This window comes from Marmota flaviventris, chromosome 2 (genome assembly GCF_047511675.1).
Source record: "Marmota flaviventris isolate mMarFla1 chromosome 2, mMarFla1.hap1, whole genome shotgun sequence".
NCBI lineage: Eukaryota > Metazoa > Chordata > Mammalia > Rodentia > Sciuridae > Marmota > Marmota flaviventris.
Genome location: NC_092499.1, coordinates 76591740 through 76611298, shown reverse-complemented (window position 1 = coordinate 76611298; position 19559 = coordinate 76591740). Strand labels below are relative to the sequence as shown.

The window sequence follows — 19559 nt, the reverse complement described above, 5'->3', positions numbered from 1 at the left end:
ATACAGGGCATGTTAATATTTGAGATCTTGTCTCAGGATCCCAACTATCAACTGCGGGGGTTGGGGACCTCCCAGCGTATGGAGGTGGCCTTGTTAGTTGGACACTTACGTCCTCTGGTGATAGAAAGGTGTTAGTAGCAGTCTCCTGTTGTAACTTTCCCCCTGATGGCTTTTTCTGTTTTACACTTTCTTTCTCTGTCTGACTAGCTTGAGAGGCCTTCTCTTTTACTTGAATCTTTTCCTCTGTCTGACTAACTTGAGAGACCTTCTCTTTTACTTGAATCAATATGTCTTCTCCTTCCTCTACCATCGTCTGAACTGAAGGCTTTGGACTAAGCAAACAAGATATGAACGTCCACAATGGCAATGTGCCAACTGGCAGAGTCCCTGGGCTTTTCTTTTCTATTCTTTTTAAATCTTCACCATGATGGTTCCATTGTGATATATTTAACAACTCCTCCTTAAAAAGCCATGGGCTACATTTTTGTATTGTATCAACGTATGCCCTGACTGCTATTGATTTTACTGGGATGCCTCCTTCCTCTAACAATTTACTTAACACTCTTTCAGTTTGTTTTTTACTAATTTCTGATCCCGTATTTCTACTATAATACAACCCAACAAGATGACGCCTAACAAAACTGAAACAGAGTGAAACAAAATTGAAACAACACAAAATCATTATAATAGCCTCCTGAAATGTCCATCCGTCCTTTCTCCCTATCTGTTCCTCAGATGTGAGCGGTTTTTCTTCCATCTTACACATCTCCAGGGACAGGCAACTTAAAACAAAAGTGAAACAAAATAACAAAAGAAGAATCTTAAAATGGCTACCCATCCTCTTGCCCTGCCCTCAGGGGCGAGCAGTTTCACTTACCCTCAGTCGCTCCCCGTACGGGCCACCAAATGCCGCAGTCTGGCTGGGCACAATCAGAAGCCACTTGTCAAAAGAAACTAACTTTATTTTTAGAACCAAACACGCCAAACAAAACAGCCTCTCAGGAAAAATCCTCAGAGCCTCAACTGCCACCACCGGCTTACCACACGCCTGTCTCTCCCCCCACAAGCTTCTTTTCACCTCCCACAATCCTCCTGCTCTTGAGGCCGATTGGCTGGGTCACGTGGGCAGAGCCAAAAAGTCCCCCAATGAGCAGCTCCGTGGTCTGAAAGGGCAGGGAAACAGTCCAATGAGCATCACCGCAGAGGAGCCAATCAGCTAGATGTTGCTGGGGCCGAGGAGCCAATCAGCTAGATGTTGCTGGGGCCGCTGTGAGCCAATCATCAGCCGGCAGCTGGATTGCTGGCAGCTGGAAGTTTGCTGGGGCCCCTTCGGCTGTGGCTCTCAACATCCTGCCACTTTGCTGAATTCATTTATTAGTTCTAGTAGTTTTTTTGTAGACCCTTTTGGGTCTTCTAGGTATAGAATCATGTCAGCTGCAATAGTGATAATTTAAGTTCTTCTTTTCCTATTTTTATGCCTTTAATTTCTTTCGTCTGTCTGATTGCTCTGGCCAGTGTTTCGAGAACTATGTTGAACAGAAGTGGTGAGAGAGGACATCCCTGTCTTGTTCCAGATTTTAGAGGGAATGCCTTAAATTTTTCTCCATTCAGAATGATGCTAGCCTGAGGCTTAGCATATATAGCTTTTACTATGTCGAGGTAAGTTCCTGTTATCCCTAGTTTTTCTAATGTTTTGAACATAAAGGGATGCTGTACTTTGTCGAATGCTTTTTCTGCGTCTATCGAGATGATCATATGGTTCTTATCTTTAAGTCTATTGATGTGGTGTATAACATTTATTGATTTCCATATATTGAACCATCCTTGCATCCCAGGTATGAATCCTACTTGATCGTGGTGCACAATTTTTTTTGATGTGCCTTTGTATCCAATTCGCCAGAATTTTATTGAGGATTTTTGCATCTAGTTTCATCAGAGATATTGGTCTGTAGTTTTCTTTCTTTGAGGTGTCTTTGTCTGGTTTCGGAATCAGGGTGATGTTGGCCTCATAGAATGAATTTGGCAGAGCTCCCTCTTTTTCTGTTTCCTTAAATAACTTGAAAAGTATTGGTAATAATTCTTCTTTAAAGGTTTTGTAAAACTCCGCTGCATACCCATCTGGTCCTGGGCTTTTCTTGGTTGGTAGTCCATTGTTATAGGTTTGTTTAAGTTGTGAGTATCCTCCTGACTCAGTCTGGGCAAATCATATGACTTAAGAAATTTATCGATGTCTTCACTATCTTCTATTTTATTGGAATATAGGTTTTCAAAATAATTTCTAATTGTCTTCTGTATTTCTGTAGCATCTGTTGTGATATTGCCTTTTTCATCCCGTATGTTAGTAATTTGAGTTCTCTCTCTTCTTCTCTTCGTTAGCATGGCTAAGGGTCTGTCGATCTTATTTATTTTTTTGAAGAACCAACTTTTAGTTTTGTTAATTTTTTCAATAGTTTCTTTTGTTTCAATTTCGTTGATTTCCGCTCTGATTTTAATTATTTCTTGCCTTCTGCTACATTTGCTGTTGTTTTGCTCTTCCTTTTCTAGGGCTTTGAGATGAAGTGTGAGCTCATTTATTTGTTGGTTTTTCCTTTTTTTGAGGAATGACCTCCAGGCAATGAATTTCCCTCTTAAAACTGCTTTCATTGTGTCCCATAGATTCCGATATGTTGTGTCTGTATTTTCATTTACCTCTAAGAATTTTTTGATTTCCTCCTTTATGTCTTCTGTAACCCATTGATCATTCAGTAACATATTGTTCATTTTCCATGTGATGTAGGATTTTTCCTTCCTTCTTTTATCATTGATTTCCAGTTTCATTCCATTATGATCAGATAAAATGCATGGTATTATCTCCACCCCTTTATATTTACTGAGGGTTGCCCTATGGCATAATATATGGTCTATTTTTGAGAAGGATCCATGTACTGCTGAGAAAAAAGTATATCCACTTGATGATGGTTGATATATTCTATATATGTCAGTTAAGTCAAGGTTATTGATTGTGATATTGAGTTCTATAGGTTCTGTCTCATTTTCTTTCTTTCTTTTTTTTTTTTTTTTGTCTGTTTCTGGGGCACCTGGGCTGGTTCCTTAACTTGGGTATTTTGAATTGCACTGCTATAAACATTGGTGTGCATGTATCACCATACTATGCTGATTTTAGTACTTTTGAATAAATTCCAAGTGGGATATCTAGGTTGTATGGTTGTTTCATTTTCAGTGTTGAGGAATTTCCATATTGCTTCCCACGTGTTTATACCTATTTGCAGTCCCACCAACCTTTTCCCTCATATCCTAGCTAATATTTTTTAAAATTTGTATTATTATTTTTTTGTTTGTGATATTGGGGATGGAACACAGGGGTGTTCTACCCTGGGCTACATGCCCAGCTCTTTTAAAAAACTTAATTAAAAAAAAAAGGTTGACAACAGGGTCTTGCTTAATTGCTGAGATGAGCCTTGAACTTGTGATTGTTCTGCATCTCGAGTTGTTAGGATTGCAAACATGCATCAGACGCCTAACTTTATATTTGTATTCTTGATGATTGCCATTCTAACTGGTGTGAGATGAAATTTAAGGGTTGCATTCCCTGATTGCTAAGGATGTTGAGCATTTTTTTCATATATCTGTTGGCCATTGTGTTTCTACTTTAAAGAAATGTCTGTTTAATTCATTTGCCCATTTAGTGATTGGGTTATTTATGTTATTTTTTTTGCAATCTTTTTTTTTTTTTTTTTTTGGTGGTGCTGGGGATTGAAGCCAGGGCCTTGTGCATGTGAGGCAAGCACTCTACCCACTGAGATAGATAGATAGATATATATCCCCAGCTCAAGTTTTTTGCATTCTTTTTATATTCTGGATATTAATCCTTTGTTGGAAGAGTAGCTGGCAAAGATTTTCTCCCATACTGGTGGTGACTGTCTCTTCTTACTCCTAATCATTTCCTTTGCTCTGCAGAAGCTTTTAAATTTGAAACCATGTCATTTATTGATTTGGAATCTGATTAAGAAAGTTGGTGCCTGTACCCATATGTTGTAGTGTTGACCCTGTATTTTCTTCTAAAAGTTGCAGTTGTTTCTGGTCTTTTATCTGGTCTTTTATCTACTTTGACTTGATTTCTGTTCAGGGTGAGCAATAGCGATTAGTTTTATTCTTCTACATAAGGATAACCAGTTTTCCCATCACCATTTGTTGAAGGTTATCTCCAATGTATATTTTTTACACCTTTGCCAAGAATCAGATGACTGTATCTAAGTGGTTCTTCTCTGTTTTATGTTCTGTTCCATAGGTCTTCATGTCTGTCCTTTTTTTTTTTTAAATATTTTTTTTAGTTGTCAGTAGACTTTTATTTTATTTAGTTACATGTGGTACTGAGAATTGAGCCCACTGCCACACACATGCTAGGCAAGCGCTGTACCACTGAGCCACAACTCCAGCCCCTTTGTGTCTGTTTTTATGCCAGTACTATGCTGTTTTTGTTATTATAGTTCTGTAGTATAATTCGAGATTAGGTATTGATGTCTCTGGCATTGTTCTTATTGCTTAGTATTGCTTTAGCTGTCCTTCAGTATGAGTTTTAGAAATTTTTTTCTAACTCTGAAGAATGTCAGTAGTATTTTGCTGGGATTTGCATTGAATCTGTTGATCAAGTTTGGTAATATGGTCATTTTGATAATATTAATTCTACTTATCCAAGGACATGGAACATCTTTCCATCTTCTGATGTCATCTTTGATTTCTTTTTTTCTGTAGTTTTCATTACAAGATTACTTGTTCAGATTTATTCCCAAGTGTTTTATTTTTTTTGAGGTTATTGTGAATGGGATTGTTTTCCTTATTTCTTTCTCAGCAGATTCATAAAGAAAGGTGTTGACTTCTGTTTGTTGATTTTGTATCCTGCTAATTTGTTCAATTTGGTTATCAGCTCTAGAAGTCTTCTGGTGGAGATTTTTGGGTCTTATACTTATAGAATGTTGTCATTGGCAACAGGGATCATTTGACTAATTATTTTTATTGTTATCCCTTTAATTTCCTTGTCTTGCTTAATTGTTCTGGCTAGAGTTTCAAGAACTATACTGAATAGGAGTGGTGAGAGAGGACATGCTTGTCTTGTTCCTGATTTTAGAGGAAATTATTGTTTTTCTTTGTTCAGTATGATGTTGATTTTGGGTTTGTCATATATAGTCTTTATGATGTTGAGGGAAGTTCCTTTATCCATAGTTTCTAAAGTGGTTTAAATGTGAATGGGTGCTGAATTTTGTTGAAGACTTTTTTCTTTTCTTTTCTTTTTTTTTTTTGATACCAGGGATTGAAGTCAGGGGCACTTGACCCTTGAACCACATCCCCAACCCGATTTTCTATTTTATTTAGAGATAAGGTCTCACTGAGTTCCTCAGTGCTTCACTGTTACTGTGGCTGGCCTGATCCTCCTGCCTCAGCCTCCAGAGCCACTGAGATTACAGGTGTGTGCCACCATGCCTGGCGAAGGCTTTTTCTTTTTTTAAAAATATTTTGTTTTTTAGTTGTAGTTGGACATAATACCTTTATTTTATTTTTATGTGGTGCTGAGGCTAGAAGCCAGGACCCCACAGGTGCTAGGCGAGTGCTATACTGCTGAGCCACAACTCCAGCCCCCACACCCCAGGCTTTTTCTTTTCTTTTCTTTTTAAATTTACTTTTGCATTACAATTCTTAATACACCATAATTTATCATATAAGGTATGTTGACACCAAATTCACAGGCTTTTTCTTTATCTGTTGAAACAATCATGTGATTTTTGTCCTTAATTACATTTATGTGGTGAATTACATTTATTGATTTGTATAAGTTAGACCAATCTTGCATCTCTGGGATGAAAACAACTTGATCATGATGTACCATCTTCTTAATGTGTTTTTGAATATGGATTGCCAATATTTTATTAAGGGTTTTTTAATAAACTTTTTTGACATTGTAAATTTCAGTGTGTCAAAATGTAAATTACACTTATTTCCAATTCATAGTAATTATATACTTCTGATTTTTTTCTGTTATTTTGTGGCTTTAAAGAGCATATCATACTAAAACATCTTGATTTTGTGGTTCATAGTACTAGTGAATACAAATAGGATTGATGTACACTGTATTTATGAAATTGCATTATGAAAGAAGGTGAAGACTTTCAAGGACTGCCTATGTAAAATTATTTAATTCAGAAAAGTAAAACTGTTTTTTCTTTCCAAGATTATAATGGATGCAACAAACTTGACAGTGTGATGCATCTGGCACTGTGTGGGGCTCCTAGAAGATAGATGGGAAAGAACATAGATAAATAGTCACTTTAAACTTTGAGTGATATAGACTGAACCTTTTATAATAAGTGAGAAATAGTTTTTTAGCGAATGTTTTCTTAATCCATTGTTGTAGAGGTATATTTTCATGAAATGATGACCACGTGTTTATGAATGCAAACACAATGGCTCTTAATTTCAGTAAATCAGAATGGAAAAATTTCTTAATTTTTAGATTCTTTTTCTTTAACTTCATTGTATGGATTAATAGTCAAATAAGAGTTCATAAGTTTTTTTTTTGACCTATTTTAGTTGTTTAAATTGTGTGTACTTAGAGCATGTTCAAGATTTTGTTTTTATTCATATTGTTGCTATTTATATAGACTGTGTATCTCTTTTCTTTTAAATAGCAATGATGGGAATTTGCTTGTGGAATGACATTAAAATTAAAACCAGTGTAGACTGAGAAAGTGTAGAAATTGAACTGTTGACTACAGAATAGATTATAAGGTTTTAGAAAAAATAATTAGGTTTTCAAGTATTATTTAATTGCTCTACTTGACTATAAAATGCTGTGACTTTGTACTTGGAAGCTTGTGATTGAGGAGCCAGAGAGTAGACGCGCTAGCACTCTTTATCCTGGCTTCCTATAAAGTGTATTAGGAACTAAAACAAAACAAAAATAAAAGGTCAGCAGTAATTCCTAATGTGAAAGAATATGGGAGTAGTCTCACTTATATTTTGGTTGGAAGAGGTGTACTGCTTACTTAAAAATACTACTTTTTTTAGTTTAGCATATTTCATATAAAATATTGTTTACTGACATTAACTGTCAGTTTTGTTACACATAGTGACACTTCTGATAATTAAAATTTCAATATTGAGCTTGGATCTAGAATCCTATGTTATTGGTTATTGTTTCTTCAGAGATTTTATCCCGTTATCCTCTGGCTTCTATTGCTGGCTAATGTGAGTCTAATTTTATTCCTTTATAGGTAATTTTTCCTGTGTTGCTTATAAGACTTGCTTTACACCTTTTGAATTATACAGTGTTACTACAGGTATGTAAAAACACTTTATTTATTCTGCCCAGATTTTGTTGTCCTTCTTGAATTGGAGATCCATAATGGCTAAGAATTTTCAACAATTTTTGAAAATTCTTAGCCATTTTCTGATCAGATATTCCCCTCCTTCTTTCCTTTCTTGAATTCCCATTTGATTTATTGGACCTTCTTATTATATGCTTCTATTAAGGTTTCTTTCATATTTTCCCTATGTGTCCTTTTATGTTGCATTGTCAGTTTTTGTCTGATCTGTCTTCCCATTTGATTATTCTTAAACTTTGCATAATTATCAGTTCTTTAGTTATAATTTATGGGTGCTTGTTTGTGTTGTGCATATGTGTTTATGTATACACACTTTTTTTTTTCCTTTTGGCAGAACTGGGGATTGAATTCAGGGCCTCATGAATGCTAGGCATGTCCTCTACCACTAAGCTACATTCTCAACTCTTTTATTAATAATTTATTTTGAGACAGGGTTTCACTAAATTGCTAAGGCTTGTCTAGAAGTCAAGATTCTCCTGCCTTATCTTTCAAGTAGCTGAGATTACAAGGATTAGCCACCACACCTGGCACACATGATACCTAATTTACTTAGTTTCTACAAGTCTTTCTAATTTTCGTTGTGTTAATGAGTGTTTTCTGATTTCTTTTACAGTTCTAATGATCGAAAAAATTAATAATTTTTCACTTTCTGTTGTCTGGAGTTCTTGGTGATATATTCTGTTTGTTCTTTTTTTGATTTTAAGTCACCTTCTACAAGAATGTTTCTACAAATACTGTACTGTGCAGGCTAGACTGGATAGAAGGAATTTTTTTTTTTTTTTTTTTTTTTCCTGGAGGAATTTTGTTTTCTTCCTAAGAGTCTTAGGCTTTCATGACCTTTGAGTCATTTTTACATTAATATTTTTGGTAGGTGCTGGAAGTGGGTAGTCTGGATTACAAACTGTAAATGCAAATCTGAGAATCCATGGTTATGCAAGTCTTAATGGAAACTTTTTATTTGGCATTTGGAAATCTTCAGTCTTTGTGTCTTTTTTTCCTCATTGTGTTTACATGGGGATTTACCCCACTTCAGTCTCTCCTTCACTGATTGTGGACCCCTTGGAAAGTCTCTATTCTATGTAATTTGTATCAATTTCATTTCCTCAAGAAATTGCAGGCCAACATCCTCCTTTCTTAGCTTTAAATAGACATTAACAGTATTTGATCTTTCTCCTCCTCAAGACAGGACTTCCTTTAATTTTAGAAAGCGTGCCTTTTTTTCCCCCCCAGTACTGGGGATTAAACCTAGGGCCTCATATGTGCTCTCATGTAAAAGAATTTTGTTTTTTGTATGCTATTATGTAGTTTGATATATGTGTGTGTTTACACACATACAAACACATGTATGTGTATATATTGTGTCTTATGTGTCATGATACACACACACACACACACACACACATATAAAATATAAAATTTTTTTTTGAAGCTGAATGTAGTAGTACATTCCTGTAATCTCAGCTACTTGGGAAGGTGAGGCAGGAGGATAGCAAATACAAGGCCAGACTGGGTAACTTAGGAAGAACCTGTCAAAAAATAGAAAGGGCTCGGGACATAGTTAACTGGTAGAGCACCCTGGTTTCAAAACCCAGTGCTGGAAAAAATATATATTTCAAATATGTACCCATATTATATGTGAAGCTGTATTTCAAGGTTAGTCATTTCCTTAATAGTAGGCCCAAGGATTATAAAGCTGCATTACAAACAGTGAACATAGAGTAAGTAAGTCCCTGTATTTGTGTGATTGTGTCTATGGTATAAACTACCAGGAAAGAAATTTTCTCTGAAGAGGATGCATGGTTTTTATGTTTTTATTAAGGTTTTTCCAAATTTCTCTTGTATTGTACTAGTTAATACTCAAACTAAATGATAAAAGCATCATTTTTCATATTCTCTAGCTCATGCTTTTAAATATTTGCCAACCATAGTGAAGAGAGATAAATTTACAAACATGTAATTTTTTTATACCTTTATTTTATTTTTATGTGATGCTGAGGATCATATCCAGTGCCTCATGTGCACCAGGCATGTGCGTTCTACCACTGAGCCCCAGCCCTACAAGCATGTAATTTTTAAAGATGTCTTTATCGAAGTATAATTGGCATACAACAAACTGTAAACTTTTCATATGTTTGAAGTGTACAATATGTGTTCTTCTGTGTATACTGGTGAAATGATCATGATCCTCCAGGAACTGAACATATGTATTACCTCCAAAATTTCTGGTTCCTGCCCTTGATAGCTTAAGTGAAAAGAAGACACATACTGTTTTACTTTGCATATCTTTAATGTTACTGAGGTTGTGTTTCTAAAAAAAAAAATACACTGAGTATCCTCCCCCCACCAACCTTCTAAATGTGTCCTCTCATTCATTTTTCTCAAATTTTAAGTGGTATTTGTAAGTCAAGGCAGCCAGACCTTTACAATTTAAGGGAAAAAAAACTATTTACTTTGTTTACATACTGTATATATTAATATTGTTTTACTTTGTAAATATTGTAAAATCACAGTTTTTTTTGTGTTTAGTCACTTTATTTTTTTCCCTGTAAGCCTTTATATATTGTTTTCTCATCAGATTTGCCAATCTTTTTCTTCATGCCTCTGGCTTTTATGTGAGACATAGAAAAGCCTTTTAGAAAATAGATTTAAAAAAAAATGCCCATGTGTTTTGCTCTGGTTCTTTCATGATTTAACCTTTAAAACCTTGATCCATATATAATTGAGATGTAAGGACTTAATTTCTTTCTAAAATGGCTATCATTTGTGCCACTACTACTAACATTAAATATATATATCTACCTATATTTATTAACCTATTGATTTGAAATGGTATTTTGATGATATACTGAACTTTTCATACATATTTGGGGTATTTCTGTTGCATTTATTTGGCTGTTCTTGGGCAGTGTTTGTAAACTTTTGTTTCATAAGCAAAGTTTTTTTTAGTAGCTGCCCTAGGGTCATTTTGGGTTATATTTGACATCCTTGTCTTTGAGGTTGGTAAATTATATTTTAAGTATGATGTCTTTCTGGGGTTTGGCAAGAAAAATAAAACATTTGACTAGTGCTTTTCATTGTTAAGTGATCTAAGGTTATGTACTAGTCAAACTTCCTAAGGGACAGCGAATTTTTAAATGACAGATTTCAAATAGGTATTTTTGTTTTCTAATAAATTTAATTGATCACAAGTGTCATTTGTTAGGATGACCTTGTGATAGTAGGATTGAATATATAGTAGGATTGAATATAGAGCGAAGACCACAGGAAGTCATCTCAAATTTTGGATCAAAAGTATGAAGAACTTGTCTAAAGAGGGTCTTTATGAGATGTTCATCCCTGGTTTTCAAGTATAGGCTGTCTGACCATTTAGCTGGGTTCAGTCTCTGAGTGTCTAATTGTATTAGATGGCCTTTTCCAACCTAACAATCTTGTAAAAAGAAAAGGTAGGTCAAGATCATAGATTTTTAGGGGGAGAAAATATTTCCGTACATAGTATAGTTGTTTTATAGTTACATTATTGCTATGAATTTCATGTTCTAATGTTAACTTTTGAATAGTTTTGTTGACTTCATATTTGTCTTTGGAAACCGATTTGTATATTGATTTGAAAGACTTAAGTATTTAAAAAAATTATTAGAGGCTGGGAATGTAGGTTAGTGGTAGAGTGCTTGCCTAGTGGTAGAGTGCTTGCCTAGCATGCTCAAGGCCCTGGGTTCCAACCCCTAGCATTGGGAGAAAAAAAGTTATGAACTGTCCAATTCCTTTTCAGTTTCTTAGAGAAGTTGTTTGAGCTGACTTACCTATTTTCATATTAAAGGAAAAATGTAAATTTGATTTTAATAGAAATTTCAAATTTTGTGGCATGAGACCTAATGGAGAAATTAAATTTCATTGTTTACTTCATATGTAGTAGCAGTATTTCAGAATGGATACTGCTGAAATAACTTAGGGGTATATTAATAAGATGTGAGTTATACAAATAACTATGTTACAATTGCACTACATCTTTGAGATTTCATTGTAGTCTGTAAAGTTAATTTTAGAAAAAATATTGTAAATGGAGTTCCCATGTATTTGATTTACTAGATTATTTTGTTTTTTGGTTACTTTGAATCTTTTCTCCTGTTACTTTAAAAGATGATTTTATTGTGCATTCCAGGGAAACTATACTTTTGTCAGAGTAACTGACTTAGGAGGATATGAATTTAGATGAGTTTTTGTATTTTTTTTTTTGGTGATGCTGGGGATTGATCCCAGGGCCTTGTGCATGTGAGGCAAGCACTCTACCAACTGAGCTATGTCCCCAGCCCTGAGTTTTTGTATTTTGATGGCCATTTTAGGAAGTGGTTAGTGTTATTTTTATATTGTGTTGTTCATCTTTTTCTTATTGATTTGTAGGAACAAGTTTGTTTTTTAAAATGCTTTTTACAAATATGATATACTTATAAACGTTTAAACATGTAGAACTGTATAAGAGGAATGAATCCATCTATTTAGCTGTATACTTTTTCATAATTATGTATAGAACTTTATCTGGATGTTTTTATTTGATCTGAATGATTCAAACTTTACTGACATGAAATACAATAAATTAAATTTTTGTATATATTTGCATTTGATTTCATTTTTGAATTTTTTTTTTTAATCTCTTCTTTTATCTTTACCACACTGCAGTATACTGCAGCCTTTCTATTTGTTAAGACTATTTGCTAGCTCATAAAATTCTGCATATGTGCTCTGGAATCATAGAACTAGCTGTAGACATGCTACTTGAATTGGAAGAGTAGGGGACCACATCAAAGCTTGTGTTAGTTTTTTTGTTGTTGTTGTTCTGGTTTACAGATAGCAAGTACTTCCCTTCTAAACTAAATCACAAATTTATTTAAGGTAAGCATATGTATTTGTGATCACTGATAAACATCTTATGTTCAAATTTTAAAATTTAAGTGGAGAATGCAAATGAAGGACTAGGGATATAGCTCAGTGACAGACTGCATTGATTTGATTTATTCTTTTCAGATATATCTGAACCATTGAAGTCCTTTTAATTGGTCTCTGAACCTACTTGTGACCAATTTGTTGGGTTTAAATTTTTTTTTTTTTTTTTGGTACTGGGGATTGAACTCAGGGACACTCAACACTGAGCCACATCCCCAGTCCTATTTTGTATTTTATTTAGACAGGGTCTCACTGAGTTGCTTAGCCTTGCCATTGCTGAGGCTTTGAACTCACGATCCTCCTGTCTCAGCCTCCAGAGCAGCTGGGATTACAGGCGTGTGCCACCGTATCTGGCATATGGATGTTTTAAATTTTGATTGTTTTTTTTGTTTGTAGAATCCTAATTCAAATCTACCTAGTCACTTTTTTTAAAAAAATATTTTTTAGTTGTAGATGGACACAATTCCTTTATTTTATTTATTTATTTTTATGTGGTGCTTAGGATCGAACCCAGTGCCTCACACATGCTAGGCAAGTGCTCTACCACTGAGCCACAACCTCAGCCCTGCCTAGTCACTTTTAATAGTATTAGTTCTTTCCTCATTTTTCCAATTCCCTTTTATTTGTGTTGTAACCTGTATTTGTAAATTGCAATCTCTTAAGTCTTTACAGACTTTAAATCTTTAATTCTTTAGCTTGTTTCTGCTGCCTTTTGCTCATGGTGACTTATCACATGTTCTTTCATTTGAGTCATGGACTCATATCTGCATCATAGTATTTGAAAATCTTGAACTTGGCTTAAGTGAAGATTCCACTAAAGAGGATATGCTTTTGCTTCTCCCTTCTCTTGGGCCCACTTAAATTTTTTGGTTTGGCATTTCCAAGATCATGCAAATAGTTTGGGCTGTAAAGCTATGTAAGAAACCTGTATATTTTAATTTTTAGGGAATGCCTTGGATGAAGGCACAATTGGAACTACAAGCCAAAGACTTTTGATGTCCATTTTAGTGTATTGTTATAATGTTATTCACCATTCTTAAAATAATTTACTTTTTTTTTAAGGACATATCTGGAGTATGTATAACATGCTTACTTTATTTGATGGCTAGTAACTACACAATATTTAATTTTTAAATTTTAGTTTATATTAATATAAGCAGATTTTTGTGCCTTCAGAGAAGTTTATAAAATTTAACTCAGTGACATCGCTCAGTTTTTGTAAGAGCAAGCATAAGTTATATAGAAGGATGAGTAAATAGAATTTTGTTGATTAGCATTCATAGTACATAACTCTGAGATGAGAACTTCAATATTGTTTTGCTGCAGATTAATGCCAGGCTTTGTGCATGCTGGGTAAGTGGCCTACCACTGAGCTACATCTCCAGTCCTTTAATTTAATTTAATTTTGTGTGTGTGTGTGTGTGTGTGTGTGTGTGTGTATGATTTTTTAATGTGGTGCTGGGGATTGAACTTGGGGCCTAGTGCATGCTGGGCAAGCACTCTACTATTGAGGTACCCATCCCCAGACCCTCTACATACTATTAATTTATTATCTTTTGAATTCTTTACAGAGAATGCAGTGATGAAAACTCCCATTCTTGTTCTAGAGCAGGGCTTTTAACCTGGGGTTTGTGCATACACTTCTGAGAGTCCAGAAACTTTAAATTAATTATAAATATTAATGAGTACATATGTCTTTCTTTGAGAAAGAGGATTGGTATCTTTAAACCATTTCTGGAAGGATTTGTGTCTGAATAAAAAATGAAGAAGACTGATATGAAATGTGGTTTGAGAATAGTTTGGACTTGATTTCTTATGATCTCATGGATATTTCAGTCCTGATTGACTTGACAGAGAAATTTTCTTCAACACCATTGGCTGTTTATTACATTCAGATTGGACTCTTTTAGCATTTATGTGTGATTAGGTTAGGGCATCTGATAATATGGGAAAAGCAAATATTGGTGATTTGTGCCAATTCTCAATTCAAAACATGAACCTCTGCCTGTCTGTGTTATCAACTCAACATACATTTATTGAATTATATACTGTGGACTTAGAAAAAAAAAACTGGGGCCTATCACCTAGAGCTAAATTAATTTTCTTTCAGCCTCTTTCCCCTTTATTTTTTCATTGCCCCCACCTTAAATCTTTCCATTTTGCTCCCCACTCACTTCCCGTGTATTTTATTCCTAATCCCCTTTTGCCTCCTCATTGTTGCCTATGGGTATAATGTAAATTTGAAGTATATTAATTGCTTTGTAAAAGTATTTATTCACTTAGTATTCATTTTTATTCACTTTTAGTTATTGAACTTATTATATGTAACATGTTTTGATCATAAAGTAAAATTTTGAGTTTGGCTTTTTAGTAGAATTGCTTTGAACAAATAGCTTTAGTATTTATAGTTGTAATAGCTGTACTTCGAATTAATTATGATGTTGCATGTTTTATGTCTCCAGTTTATGTAATGTTGCTATGTATATCTTTATGCTTTTTATTGTAAATACATTTCCTTGGATGAAGAATCAGGATTATTGTTTTAAATTAATGGAAACATTGTCTCAATTTTTAATGTTTTGGCATTCTGGTTAGGCTCCTCTAGTTGCAGAATGAAACCCAAGTGAGCTCAAGTGAAAGGGAATTGAATTATATGAAAGGAATCCCATGAAAATCTAAAGACAGGAAACATGATTCCTTCAGTTCTGTGTGGGACCTGGAAAAGGAAACTAGAAAGTCGTCAGAATCTTTGAAGAAAAAATGTTTCAGACTTCTTGGAGTTTTATGTTGTCAGTCTCCCTGAACATTTGCTTCTTTTCCTTTCTATACAGGAAGACATGCTCTGCTTGAACATAAATTCACTTTCTTAAGCCTTAGGTTTGTATAGGACTGTAGCTTGCTTCATCAGGGCTTTCCGATTTTGACTTGACCTCTTCTTTTCTCTCCCCTCCCTGCCACCACCACATCCTTTTCCTATTTCTCTTCTTCCTTCACTACCACCTGCTGTTGCTGCTGCTTCTAAAGCTGTTGCTTCTTCAGGGTTTGTGTCTCCCTTAGCCTCTCTTCATCCCAAAACAAAAATTTTAAATGTGTTCCAACTCATTGGTTTGTCTTCTTTCCCAAACTCTCCCACCAAGTGAACAGGTTTTCTATACTATGGATGCTATGCTTAAAACAAAACCAACCCCCCCCCCCCCCAAACCTCTGCTTTTTATAAACAGGCACAGTAAAAGGTGTCTAATAATTTAGAAATAGTTCATGTTAACATGAAGTTATCAGGGAGGAACAATTCTGTGTTAGGTTTCTTTTGCTATGTTGGTGATTCCTTATCCCCTTCAACTTGTTAAAATCTTAGTTGAGGGTTGTGTAAATGTTATTTTAAAAATTGCTTATGAAAATGGGAAATGTTAAATGTCATTTCAGTGATCAAGATTTATAGTGCCTGTTGAACAAACTACTTTGTCCTTAGGTTCCATTTTCATCTCTTTGCAGACTTGGCTCATTGCTGGTGAAACTTGAATTAAGCCTTATATTCAATAAACTTAGATTTATTTAACTTAAAAGCATGTTTTCTAGGGTCTAAAATAATTCTTAGGATAAGTGACTCTTAGGATAAGTAATCAAGTACATGATTTAAATAACTAACTTGTTTGCATTGTTTAGATTTATAGATTAGGTTAGATCTTCTGCTTAGGTGGAATTGGTTTCTTTTTCTAATCTTGTTTTTAACTTTTAAGACTGATAACTTAAACTTCAAGAATTCTCAGATTTGTACAATAAATATTCAAAAGCTAACTTGCTTTATTCCTAAGCATGTCCTGGGGTTTAATTATATCTGCATTTATACATCTTGCCTTTTTCGGTAACATATTTTAGAGGACATAAGAATTCAAGCCACCTTTATGTGGCTTTATATATATACTTAGAGGAATATTGAGATTTAGAACTGAACATTAGTATCATTTTTACGTTGAGATGTAATTTTAGCAAAAATTACTGCTCAGGTCAGGAATATGATATCTATTCAAGGTAGATATGACCAGGTAGTCAGATCATATCTGTTTTCTTTCCTGTAGCTATTTGGTTAATGTAAAATTAGGGCTTATGCACTACCAATGAGGGCCAGCCCTTTTCTTTTTAGCATTTGGGTAGGCTATTGGTGACGAAGTCTTGCTTTTGCAGTATAACTTGTTTTATGCAGTAAGGGGTGCCTTGAATTAGGGAAACATTTACTTTGTCATGTATTTTATTGTCAAAGCCACAACCTAACATTTTGATATTATTATAGTTCCATATTCTTGATGTATTCCACCACAACATGAGTCTATTAGTAACAGAATAAACAGAATAAAGATGGTCTTAAATCTACAAATGAAGGTGTGAACTACCTTTATTTTTTTTCCATTAAAAGCAAAATACTTTTAATGAATATCAAGTGTTGGTAATAATTGACACCCCGTCCCCCCTTCACATATATATCATTATACAACAAAAAGAAAAACGATAAATACTAAAACGTATCAAAAGTGGGGCTTAGAGTGTAATTCAGTGATAGAGCACATACCTAAATACAAGAGGCTCTGGGTTGAATCCTTAGCATCACAAACAACCCCTCCCCCAACAAATAAAAAATGATATTTGGGAGGAAAAACATTTCAGTTTCCTCCCAGTAGGATCTTTTCACATGGTTAACAAATGCAAGAATGTGCTTTAAATACTCTAAAATTTTTAGGTACCTCACATTTCCTTTTTAGTTTGAATTGTAGTTGGCAGAGTAATCAAGTACATGATTTAAATAACTAACTTGTTTACATTGTTTAGATTTATAGATCAGGTTAGATCTGAAATGCCATTTGAAAGAGCAAGGGTTTTGTAAATTTAATTTTTTATGAGACTGACTGAGGTTTTTGTTTTTGTCCATTTAGGTTTTATAGGTTCACATTAATAAAAGCACCATGGAGTTTTATGAGTCAACATATTTTATTGTCCTTATTCCTTCAATAGTTATTACTGTAATTTTCCTCTTCTTCTGGCTTTTCATGAAAGAAACATTATATGATGAAGTTCTTGCGAAACAGAAACGAGAACAAAAGCTTATTCCTACAAAAACAGATAAAAAGAAGGCAGAAAAGAAAAAAAACAAAAAGAAAGAAATCCAGAATGGAAACCTCCATGAATCTGATTCAGAAAGTGTACCTCGAGACTTTAAATTATCTGATGCTTTGGCTGTAGAAGATGAGCAAGTTGTACCTGTTCCATTGAATGTGGTTGAAACTTCAAGTAGTGTTAGGGAAAGAAAGAAGAAGGAAAAGAAACAAAAACCTTTACTTGAAGAGCAAGTCATCAAAGAAAGTGATGTATCAAAGGTGCCTGGCAAAAAAGTAGAACCTATCCCAGTTACAAAACAACCCACCCTGCCCTCTGAAGCAACTTCCTCAAAGAAGAAACCAGGGCAGAAGAAGTCTAAAAATGGAAGCGGTATTGTAATATATTTAACTTCATTGCATGTTTGTAGTTAGATGAACCCAAGATTATTCTTTTACTGTGTGTTTGCCTTCATTAACATTAATTGCTATTAGAAATTACTATTGATCATAAAATAACATTTTAAAATTCTTATGGAAAGACCTTTAATGAAAATTTTGTAAATCTGACTTTGTTTTTTTATTATAATTATCAGGAGTTAGAAATGTTTACATTTATTTTAACCAACTCTTTGTAATCAGTGTGGTAAGAATTAAGGATAAAAAGATTAGTTTTGATCATATGTTAATTATACATACATTTATCATATATCTGTTTTATGCTAGGTATTATACTAGGTACTGGGGCTACAGAGGTGAATAGTGCATTTTCCAGGTAGTCACATGCTAGCTGTAAATACAAACATAAATAGGTTATTATAATTTAAAAAGTTTATTATGCTAATCTAAGTTATGTCTAAACTAATGTAGAAATTCTACGGAAGACCACTTAGAGCAAGTTTTGAAGTTTGAATAAGTGCTAGCTAGGATTTTATTTTATTTTTTTTGGGGGGGGTGCGGATAGGAAGGGGTAAAATAGGGTTATTAATAGGTATGTTCAGTTGTTCATATCCATGGATTCTATATCCTTAGATTCAATCAACTGTGGATTGAAAATATTGGAAAAAAATTGTATCTGTATTGAACACGTACAAACTTTTTTCCTTGCCATAAGAATATTCCCTAAATAATTCAATATTGTAACAATAGTTTATAGCATTTGTATTGTATTAGGTATTCTACATAATCTAGAGAAGATTTAAACCTATATGGGAGAATGTGCATAGGTGATATATTAATACTACGCTGTATTATATAAGGGACTTTAGCTTTTACAGATTTTGGTGTTGGGCAGGGGTTCTTGAACCTATCCGCCAAGGATATCAAGGAATATTGGTTTTATTGGACTTTAAGTATTTGCTTGCTAGCTATGACCAACCATGGTACTAGAGAAATACTATATCTTTTAGTGAGGGGAGAAGGACATGCAAACCAGTAACAAAATGTGTTTTATGAAGGAGATGTATAGAAGAAATACAGAGGCCAAAGTGATTTATGCAGAGGCCAAAGTTACTTATGGGTAATAGAGGAGGGTTAGTCTTCAGAAAGGAGGCAGTGTTTAGCTGAGTCTTCAGTACTGCAGTCACTTCACTAAGAAATAGTGGTTTTATACCACATTGGCAGAATTATCACAGAGGTAGAAGATATAGTGTACTGTTGAGCTATGAAATACGAGGTAGGGAGCAAAGCTGAAAAGATAGCAGTAACTAGATCATGATGGTTTTTGTATACTGTCCCAGAAGCTGAAACTTTTTAGGGTAGATATTGCTGAAGATTTTTAAGCAGGTTAATTACATGGTCAGATTTATACTTTAGAAAGATCTCTTTGGCAGAGTATGAGGACAGATTTCGTGGGGCAGTTATTTGATGTGGGCAAACTAGTTAAGAGAATTTTTTTTAATTGTAGTAAAATATGTAGAGTATAAATTCTGCCATTTTAACCATTTTTAAGTTTGCAGTTTTGTAGTGTTAAGTAGATTCACATTTTGTGTAATCACCACCAGTCATCTTCTAGAACTCTTTCTTCTTCTCTAGCTGAGGCTCTTTACCCATTTAACACAATTCCTTACTTTGCCCACTCTGGAAGCTACCATTGTACCGTCTATGAGTCTTTAGAAAGCTCAGGTTATTGGAAAGTTGTCTTTTTGTGATAGGGTTATTT

The 19559-nt window shown here is 34.2% G+C and overlaps 1 protein-coding gene across 11 annotated transcripts in view; it reads left to right on the top strand.

Annotated features, from left to right (window-relative positions):
- The window catches only part of Ktn1 (kinectin 1), a 115179-nt gene that overhangs the window by 25418 nt on the left and 70202 nt on the right, over window positions 1-19559 (top strand). For 10 of the 11 annotated variants that reach the window (XM_071608025.1, XM_071608023.1, XM_071608032.1 and 7 more), the window contains exons 2-3: window positions 7266-7331; window positions 17240-17792. In XM_071608025.1, the coding sequence (XP_071464126.1) occupies window positions 17270-17792 (523 nt within the window). In that variant the 5' untranslated portion in view covers window positions 7266-7331; window positions 17240-17269. The remainder of the gene's footprint in view (window positions 1-7265; window positions 7332-17239; window positions 17793-19559) is intronic. The other variant, XM_071608022.1, reaches the window with a different exon arrangement.